This window comes from Trichechus manatus, unplaced genomic scaffold (genome assembly GCF_000243295.1).
Source record: "Trichechus manatus latirostris isolate Lorelei unplaced genomic scaffold, TriManLat1.0 scaffold00073, whole genome shotgun sequence".
Classification (NCBI taxonomy): Eukaryota; Metazoa; Chordata; class Mammalia; order Sirenia; family Trichechidae; genus Trichechus; species Trichechus manatus.
The window spans coordinates 230,658-240,831 of record NW_004444009.1 but is presented as its reverse complement, the minus strand read 5'-3'; the positions used below and the strand labels follow the sequence as shown (position 1 = coordinate 240,831).

At 44.2% G+C, this 10,174-nt stretch overlaps 1 protein-coding gene across 1 annotated transcript; it reads left to right on the top strand.

Moving 5' to 3' along the window:
- Positions 1–3,523: 3,523 nt before the first annotated feature.
- Positions 3,524–7,818, top strand: POLR3GL (RNA polymerase III subunit GL). The gene is made up of 7 exons (XM_004380313.2): positions 3,524–3,922; positions 4,200–4,329; positions 5,512–5,580; positions 5,927–5,983; positions 6,220–6,293; positions 6,425–6,535; positions 6,848–7,818. The coding sequence occupies exons 1-7, from the start codon at positions 3,797–3,799 to the stop codon at positions 6,932–6,934; spliced, it is 654 nt and encodes a 217-aa protein (XP_004380370.1). The 5' UTR covers positions 3,524–3,796; the 3' UTR covers positions 6,935–7,818.
- The last annotated feature ends 2,356 nt before the right edge of the window (positions 7,819–10,174 follow it).

The following is a 10,174-nucleotide window of genomic DNA, read 5'->3' as shown; positions in this document are numbered from 1 at the left end:
CTGCCTTTAAAAATTATTTAAAGTCATGATTTAATGGCTACATAATAGTTTAAAATGGATTTTTTTTTAACCATTCCTTTGTTGTTGGATCATTTAGATTGTTTTAGAATTTCTGCTACCGTACATAACTCTTTGATGAATATCCTTGAACCTATATTTCTGACTATATATCTGATGGTTACTTTAGGATGGATTACTTGATTAAGTATAAAAAAAACCAATTGCCATCAAGTAGTCAAGTGTTGTCACAGTAGAATTTGCTCCACACGGGTGTTCAATGGCTAATTTTTTTGGAAGTAGATTGCCAGGCGAGTCACTTCTGAATGACCTTGAACTGCCAACCTTTGGATTAGGAGCCAAGCACTTTAACTTGTGCACCACCCAGGGACTCCTGGATTAAGGATATAAGCATTTAAAAGACTGTTGATGCATATTGTTTCCCTGAAAAATTGTATTTGTTTATAGTCCTTCCAGTGAGGTATGAGTGCCCATCTCACAAAACTCATGACAGCATGATTTTTATTTAAATCTTTTTCAATTTGATAGATGAAGGGTGGGTTTATTGACCATTCTCTTGTCATTGCCTATTCATGTCCTTTGCCCATTTTTTTCTATTGGGGTGATTTTTAAGTTTGGATTTCCAAGAGTTCTAGTATAATAAGAATGTTAACTCCTCACCTTATCTATTACAAATATGACAAACTCTACACATTAGAGTGCCCCAACTTTCAGTCCCTGGATCTCTTCTTTTCTCTGTTCACATTGAGTCTCATGTCTTGAAATATCAAAATACCATTTATATACAAATGATTCCACTAGATTATAAGCTCCATTTAAACCCTGTGGATGCAGCAGATTTTTGTCCATTTTGCTCACCTCTGTATCCCTAGCACCTAAAACACTGCCTGGTACATAGTAAGCCCTCAATAAATATTTGTTGAATGAATTAAAGTGGTATTTTATTAGTCCAGTTTTATAGATGAGGAAACAAGTTTAGAGAAATTAAATAAATTGCCAAAGATTACATTGCTAGAAAATAATGGGACTGGAATTCAAATCCACATTCTTAACCACTACTACGCTGTGCTGTCTGCCTTAAATTTGATATAGTTGCTAGAGTGTTTTTCTGTTGAAACCTGCTTCTTAGTAACTTCCACCACAATACACAGGTATGCATAACTGGGAATGAGTGTAACGTGTATAAGACGTTGTTTTGGGGGAAGAGGCAGTACAGCATTGAACACTAAAAAGGGTTAGTGTTAAGGAGGGGCATATTGCTTTCAAATCTTTTTTTCACCAACTAATCTTTTGTGAACTTTGCATTGCTACTCAAGTTTTATTATTTTTTATTAATATATATATATTTAGAACAGTTTTAGATTTACAGGAAAATTGAACAGATAATATAGAGAATTCCTACATATCTCCAGCATATAGTTTCTCCTATCAGTAGTGACTTGCATTAGTATTGTGCATTTGTTGCAATTAATGAACCCATTATTAATACTTTTATTATTAACAAAGGTCCATATTTGATTCAGAGTTTCTTAGTTTTTACCTAATGTCCTTTTTTGGCTCCAGAATCCCATCCAGGATAACACATTACATTGAGTTGTCATGTCTCCTTAGTTTGCTCTTGGCTGTGACAGTTTCTCAGATTTTCTTGCTTTTGATGACCTTGACAGTTTTGGGAGGTACTGGTCAGGTATATTGTAGGATGTCCCTCTATTGGAATTTGTCTGATATTTTTCTCATGATTAGATGGGCTTATGTATATATTTTTGGAAGGAGGATCACAGAGGTAAAGTGCCATTTTCATCACATCACATCAAGGGTACATACTATCAGCATGACTGGCTATTGACCTTGATCACTTGGCTGAAGTAGTGTTTGTCAGATTTCTTCACTGTAAAGTTACTTCCTTGCCCCCACCCCTTCCATACTGTACTCTTTGGAAGTCTTTATATGCTTAAGTGTGGGTTGCTTATAGGAAGTTATGTTTCCCCTCTGTTTTAGTTATCTAGCGCTACTGTAACAGAAATACCGTAAGTGGATGACCTCAACAAACTGAAGTTTATTCTGTCACAGTCCAGGAGGCTAGAAGTCCAAATTCAGGGTGTCACCTCCAGGGGAAGGGTTTCTTTCTCTGTTGGCTCTGGAGGAAGGTCCTTGGCATCAATCTTCCCCTGGACTAGGAGCTTCTCAGTGCAGGGACCCCGGGCCCCAAGGACGTGCTCTGCTCCTGGCACTACTTTCTTGCTGGTATGAGGTCCCTATGTCTCTCTGCTCCATTCTCTCTTTTATATCTCAAAAGAGATTGATTTAAGACACAACCTAATCTTGTAGATTGAGTCCTGCCTCATTAACATAACTGCCTCTAATCCTGCCTCATTAACATCATAGAGTTAGGATTTACAACACATAGGAAGATCACAGCAGATGACAAAATAGTGGACAGTTATACAATACTGGGAATCATGGCCTAACCAAGTTGACAGATATTTTGGGGGGACACAATTCAATCCATGACTCTGTCATTTAGGATTGAATATCTGCATAATTTATTTGGAATTCTATGTGGGATATTTGTCTCTTCTCCCCCATTTATTAATTTGTTCAATCATTTATATCAGTATAGACTCATGGATATTTATTTATATTTTAGGTGATAATCCAGGACTACTTTATTTATTTTGTTCTTCAGATTGTTCCAGCTTTAGCCACTGGGAACTCTTTCAGTTAGCTCTCTTCTTATAAGTCTCATTTTCATTTGATAACTTTAGCCCCCATCGTAGCTGCCTCTTACTGGTCCCTCATGATTGATGACAAGAGGCAGAGTTCAATTCAGTAGAAAGAGGAACTTTCCAATCATCAGAGTTGACCACAATGGAATGGGCTTCCTTAGGGAAGAATGGGCACCTTGTCTTTAGGAAAATGCCATTAGAAGCTGAATGACTAACAATCTATAGAGTGGAGTTCTGCACTGGAAGAGGTTTTGAACTAGATGACCGTAAATATTCCTTCCAACTCTAGGATTCTATTCTTCTAAGTGGTGTTTAAAAAGATCAATTTAGTTGTAATCTCTCTTTTCCGCTCTGTTGACAGGGAGACTGGTGACTCATCTCGGTGCCCCCACTATGCCTGACACCCTGCCCTTCTCATGGTGGATGCTTAATAAATGTTTTTCTGAAAATCAATATATTGATCAAATTGGGGTCTAGTTGGGTTTGGAAGGCCAGGCAGAGAAAGAAGTCAAAGGTCATATGTGGAAATGTAGATGATGATAAACATTAAATTATTTTAGGGATATAAACCAAACCAAACCCGTTGCCATCAAGTCAGTTGTGACTCATAGCAACCCTATAGGACAGAGTCAACTGCCCCACAGGCTTTCCAAGGAGCAGCTGGTGGATTTGAACTGCCAACCTTTTGTTTAGCAGCCGAACTCTTAACCATTGTGCCACCAGGGCTCCATTTTAGGAATATAGGGAAGTTTTATCCAAGGGGCTAATCACCTTCTCCATTGTACCATCATTACACTATATTGCAGTTATCCATCCTGTTGGGACATACTCATCCATGTTTATATTGCCAGCAACTAATCCCTGTCTGACACTGTGCTGTCTCAGTCAAAATTTGTTGAATGACACTGGCTTCCCAGGTCCCCAGGAGAGAGGAGTAGGTGTCTTCTATTTCCTTGGCTTTCTATCTATTCTACAGTACTTGTTTTTCTCTTTTTTTTTGTCTTTATCAGGTTTATCTCGCTAGATCTCTGAATACCCAGGACCCCCCGACCATGGCCAGCCGGGGTGGGGGCCGGGGTCGTGGCCGGGGCCAGTTGACTTTCAACGTAGAGGCAGTGGGCATTGGGAAGGGGGATGCTTTGCCTCCACCCACCCTGCAGCCTTCTCCACTCTTCCCTGTGAGTGTCTCCCCTCCCTTCCCAAGACTCCCATGTGCCCCTGGCTGACTGTATATGATCTTGGATTCCTCCTGGGCCATCATTAAACTATCTTCATCTTGCCCCTCCCTTTCTCTATCCTCCCGACTCACTTGGGATGTTTTCCAGGCAAGGAAGTGTCCACCCTTACTTCTCACATTCCCAGCTCCCTAGCTTTCAGATTACTCTGTCCTTCCTGTTCATTCTCTTTTCGCCCTGTGTTCAGTGATGAGCTGACCACTGCCACCTGCCTCCTTAGCTCTTGGAGTTCCACCCAGTGCCTCTGCCCTCTGGAGAGGAAGGGGAATACGTCCTGGCACTGAAGCAGGAGCTACGAGGGGCCATGAGGCAGCTCCCCTACTTCATCCGGCCAGCTGTCCCCAAGAGAGGTCAGTTGGAATGCTAGCATCACGTTCTGAGTGCCTCCCATGGGCAGTGTGCTGTACTCAGCACCACTGGGAGCTAGAGGAGCCAAAAGAGGCACAGGAAGATCACTCTGTAACAGGGGAAATCATAATAATTATCCTTGCATTTGAAATGCAGTACAGTATTGATAGTTTGTTTTGAGTCTCACAGTAGTCTTGGAAGAGTGAGAAGTATTATGATGCTCATTTCACAGGTATAAATGAGAGAATAAGTGAAAAATATTAACAACTTGTATATCATGGGCACCAGTCAATCAGAAGGAGGGGGCTGGTTCTGGGTCTTTAAGAACCTCAGCTAAGTAAAGTATTAACCATTTAGTTAGTAGATTGTCAGGAGGGACTGGAGAAGGGGGAGCCCTTGGGAGACTCAGGACAGTGGATATTTACTAACTGGTACCGAAGTTCAGTATTTTGAGCACCGTGCTTTCCCACTGAAGCCCTGGAAGGTGAGGCTCAGAGAAATGAAAGACTTGCCTAAAGTTACCCTGTTATCAAGGAGTAAAGGGAAGACTAAAACACTGGTTTCTTGCTCTCTAGTATACTTTCCACTGCGTCATGCTACCTTTCAAGGTAGCCATACTTTTGGGCTAAGGGAGGGAAAAATCCCCAAAACTATTGTAATTTTGGGTAGGGGTGATGGTGGTTTAGTGGTAGATTTCTCACCCTCCATGCGGGAAACCTAGGTTCAATTCCCTGACAATGCACCTCGAGTTTAGCCACCACCCATCTTGTCAGTGGAGGCTTGTGTGTTGCTATTATGCTGAACAGGTTTCAGCAAAGCTTATAGACTAAGATGGAGAAAAATTGGCAATGAAAACCCTATGGATTACAATGGCATGAGTTGGGAGCAATTTGACTAAACAGCAGCTAAGAACAACAGTATACTTTCCACTGTAACATGCTGCCTCTCAAGATAGCCATACCTTGGGCTGGGAAGGAAAAAAAAAAATCTATTGTAATTTTAGGTGGTAAAGGGGCTGGTTACAATTGTGTTGAAGGTTCATACTGAAGCTGACCCCCTGGGCTCTGGTTTGGGGTGAAGGGACAGACACTTCCTGAGTATTGAGAGGGCTGGGCCCCTAAGAACAACACTGTTATAGAGGTCTGAAGGGATAAAGCTTTGACTCTTGACCTCTGACCCTTCAGATGTGGAGCGTTACTCGGACAAATATCAGATGTCAGGGCCAATTGACAACGCCATCGATTGGAACCCTGGTAGGTGATGGACCCTTTCAATGAAGGCTCTTCTTTCAAATGCTTGAGATGTCTCAAACCACAAGCCACTCCCTTCTCACTACCCACTCCATCACCTTGTCCACAGTGTCTGTGAACTGGAGCCATTAGATGTGCCCCCAAACATCCCAGACTCTACCTGAAAATCTTATTAAATAGCCTCCGCTCCCCTGGAGATATCCAAGCCACAGTTTTGCTCAGAACAACTTTGACCTAACCCTTTTGTTCCCCACCCTTACCCTCACCTTTCCTTCCTTTAAAACCAGTCATCACTCATAGGATACCCCAGGTAGGGTCCCACTGACATATGCACTCCCCCTATTCCCAGACTGGCGACGTCTACCCCAGGAGCTAAAGATCCGGGTGCGGAAGCTGCAGAAGGAGCGTGAGTGTATCTGGAAAAATGGAAGAAGTGAAGTTTCCTTCATCAGCTTGAGAGCTGAAGCTGCTGGTGGTCTTGCCTGCTTTCCCATTTCCTACCCAACTGTCTACATGTTGTTGTTGGATGTCTTGGTGTCCACATGAGGGCAGCAGAGTGACATGGTCCTGGAAGGAGGGTGTGGTAAAAGGCTAGCAAGGAGATTTGCCCTCTGATGGTTCACGTTTTGATTCCCCCACCAGGGACCACTATCCTACTTCCCAAGAGGCCCCCTAAGACCCCAGAAGATAAGGAGGAAACAATACAGAAACTAGAGGTGAGGAGGAAGTGTTCATAAAGACCACCTGGGCCCTAGATCTATTCCCTCTCCCTTGGCCTGTGTGTGTTGCAGTTTTTCTCTTCTGGGAGCTGAATCTGTGTATCCCTTCCTATTCATCTTCACATAAGACCCTGGAGAAAAAGGAGGAAGAAGTGACTTCAGAGGAAGATGAGGAGAAAGGAGAAGAAGAGGAGAAGGAAGAGGAAGAAGAAGAGTATGATGAAGAAGAACATGAAGAGGTGAAGGGGACCTCCTCCCACTTTTGGCTCCTCTCCCTTCCCCTTATAATCTTAGGGGATCTCAACTCCTTTTCCACCAAGGATATTCTCTTCAGAGGGTTGGAGGGCCAAAGGAGATAGTGCCCCCAAAGGGTAGAGGTTTTTCCCCTCACTTCCTCTGTCCCTAGGCTCTTCTCAACAGTGAGCTTCAGCAGGAAAGAAAGGCTCAGGCCTGGAATGATGTGATGGGAAGGAAGAAAGGGGCCTGGTACACAGGGAGGAAAGAGAATGCCAGAAGCATGCCTGACTTTTACCTCTTTTTACCCATTTTAGGAAACTGATTACATCATGTCATATTTTGACAATGGAGAAGACTTTGGGGGTGACAGTGATGACAACATGGATGAGGCTATATACTGAAGAAGGACCCTAAACAATATGCCAAATCCTCTTATCTTTCTGGATTTGAAATGCAGAGAATAACCGTCCCTAATATTTGGTTTTGTGGATAAGCAAGTCATTCCTCTGACTGTTCTCAGAGTCCAGATAACCTTTTTGGTCCCTGGACTTGGGAGTGTAGATGACAACAGGTAGCTCTCTTTTCTACATTTCCCCTCCCTCCACCCTTGTATCACCTCTGATATCCTGTGGAGAGGGCAAAGGACCAATGTCCTAATTGTATAAAAGGGAGAAAGGAGAATCGAAAAAAGAAAAACCTGGGTTGTTAGAGTTGAGACAGTTGACCCATACTCATTTTTACAGCTCTTTGTGGAGCTAATTGAAGGGTGGGAACACTTCGGAGGAGTAAGGCCAGTTTTATATTTTTAAATAAAATAAATAACTAAATAAATAAAAATAAAAGGACAGCCTTCCTGTCCTTTGCTCCTTCCCCCATGGTAGGACACGCACTCCCAATCTAGCCCTGCCAGGGCACATGCAGGAGCTCATCTGCAGGGCTGCACAGAGTGAGTAGTAGAGAAAGAGAACAGCCTGTGCCCTGTATAAAGGCAGTAGACCAGCTGGCTTCTGAGCCCCTGGTTCTCGGACCTGCTGACTGTCTCTGTTCACACATGTTCACAGGGACACAGGCCTTCTCTTTCCCACACTTGACCTTGATCTTGTCCTTGTTTACAAGGAATAATTACAGCTATTTTTATGGTGAGAGTCAAGAAAGCCAGATGCAGGGAGGGAGTAGGGAGGAGGTGCTGACTCTTCTTCAGCACACTCCTATTTCCAGGCCCTGGAAGACCCTAGTTTGAAAGGTATATTGGTACAGGGGGTAACCCCGAAATGCCCTATTTTCCACTGGCAGAAGAGGGTGTGTGACCGAGTTGCAGTTTCTCTTTTGATTGTTCCCTTTGTGGATTTTATTTAGCTTTTCTACTTCCTTCTAAGCCCTCTCTGGTTGGGATGGGGTGGGGGAGGGGTAGGCGATGTTGGTTTACAGGAAGTAAGGAAGGTGGGGAGGAGGGGAGTGACTTAGGGACACTCACAGCTCTGGGTGATGCTATCTCTCCCACACAGCTCTCCCTTGGGTGAGGTCACTTCCCTAGGTTCTGATTGGCTTCTGAGGAAGCCTCTGGTAAGCTGATTGGTTCCAGCCACTTGACATGCAACAGTCACGGACGATCCGCGTGTCCAGAATAGAGACCGAATGAGGAAGCAGGCAGAGATATCTAGGGTGCTGTCATAGCGGCCCTACAGAGCATTTGAAAGCCATAAGATGGGATACAGCGAGAGAACCTTCAAGAAATTTCCCAACAGCAGACTGAATATCCTACAACATCAAGTGATAGAGACTGGCAGTCTAAGCTTACGTATTTCTGAGCCCATTGTAAGAAATGAAGAGAGGCTGTGACTCTGTTGAGAGAAAGCACCTTGAAAGCCTGGTTAGGGTGTGGTAGACACAGCCAAGAGAACAGAGGAGGAAACAGGAATAGAAATAGAACATTCCAGAGTTATTGAGCAATTTGTGATGATTGATTTGTTTCCTTTTCTAGCTCTCTGAGGTGTTGTGTGAGTGAAGTAGGGGGAAGGGCCAGGGGACATGACACTGGGGTTTCCCCAAATCATACTTCGGCCTGTGATTGTAGTCACAAAGAAATCAAGAAACAAAAAAAGTAAAAGACATTGAAAATTCTCCTTTTGCCCTTCTCCCCTATCCCTACCAACACACACACCAGTCCTAACCCTGTCAGCTATATATCTGTGCCTATATTGGGAGCACAAAACCAAACCATCAAACCTGTTGCCATTGAGATTCTGACACCCTGACAGAGTAGAACTGCCCCATAGGGTCCAAGGAGCGCCTGGTGGACTTGAACTGCTGACCTTTTGGTTAGACGCCATAGCTCTTAACCACTATGCCACCAGGGTTTCCGTTGGGAGCACAGCTATCCCCTAAATCCCACCTAAAGCAGGCCTAGGAACTTAAAAGACTAGGAACAAAGAAGATCCTAGAGGAGAGAGAGTAGAGGGGATTGGAACCATATCCCTGTCCCCTACGTCTATACATACACATCCATTTCCCATGAAGCTGGAGAAAGGAGGACAAAGGTTGGAATGACCACTTAGGATCAGTTGTGCTGCCTCAAAGACAGAGTCAGAAAGATCAGACTATTCTTGGACTCTGCCTTGTCTGGCTTCCTGCCCCTCCTGGCAGGTGATCTTGCTGAACAAAGCCAGAGACAAGGGACCCAGCAGCCTCCCCAAAGTCCAGAGTAGTTCCAGGCATGTGCTGGACTGTTTTCACCGACCTCTCCCCTACTTTCCATAGGTACTATTGGGCAGGCGAGTCCTAAGGCCCAGTAAAGAGGACCAGGCTCCTATTCCCTCTGGAGAACCACCTGAAAGGTTAGGAGTCGAGGCCCTGCTTTCAAACATTTACAGAGGACCCACATGGTGCTTGCTCAGCTGCGTACTTCCTGCCTGCTAGGGCCTGCTTACATTGAACAGATTACTCCCACACACACAGCCTAGTGACCCCAGACAGGGTAGTTTCTCTGGCAAGAATCCTATCCTTCCCTACCCTATGTTTCATCTCTAGCTTCCTGATCCCCTTCCACCTTGGGGAGAGTGGGGTCTGAACTTAGGCACAGGGACTGGAGTGGTTTAAGGGAAGGCTGAGTGGGAGACTGGGATGCAACACGCAGTTTAAAAGATTGGGAGTGGATAACAAAGAAATTGGAGGGTCAGAGGTCAAGTGGATAGGGTGATTGGTCACCATGGTTTGGTGAGGAAGAGTTCTAACTTATGCCTCAATTCATTTTTATTGCCATTTGAACTTTGAAAGGAAGGAAGGGTGGGTTGTAGGTGTCGGCTGGTTAGGAACTAAGCCTAGGGGAAGGGCTGCTACCTCAACTGGACAGCCCAGGGCAGAGGGCAAAGTACTATTTATGGTCCTGGTTTCACCACTCCATAGCTTTGTGCTGTTGGGAAAGCCATGTCAAGTCTTCAAGCCTCGTTTTCCTCATGTGTGAACATAAATTTGGATTAGATGTCCGGTAGGAACCATTCTAGCTCTCACACAATGGGGGCTGATGTTGATTCACTTGACAGTCCAGATAGTTCTGAGAACAAAGTTTAGGACATGTCTAGTTTTTGCTGAAGTCATTTCATCTGCTGGATTTTCCCACCTTATTTTCAGCCTGGGCAGGCTAA

What these genes read in the sequence shown, in the direction of transcription:
- POLR3GL (XM_004380313.2), top strand. Translation starts at nt 3,797, where the DNA reads ATGGCCAGCCGGGGTGGGGGCCGGGGTCGTGGCCGGGGCCAGTTGACT. An exon ending in GCCAGCTGTCCCCAAGAGAG is followed by an intron (nt 4,330 to 5,511) that starts GTCAGTTGGAAT and finishes CTGACCCTTCAG; the next exon opens with ATGTGGAGCGTTACTCGGAC. An exon ending in ATGAAGAAGAACATGAAGAG is followed by an intron (nt 6,536 to 6,847) that starts GTGAAGGGGACC and finishes TACCCATTTTAG; the next exon opens with GAAACTGATTACATCATGTC.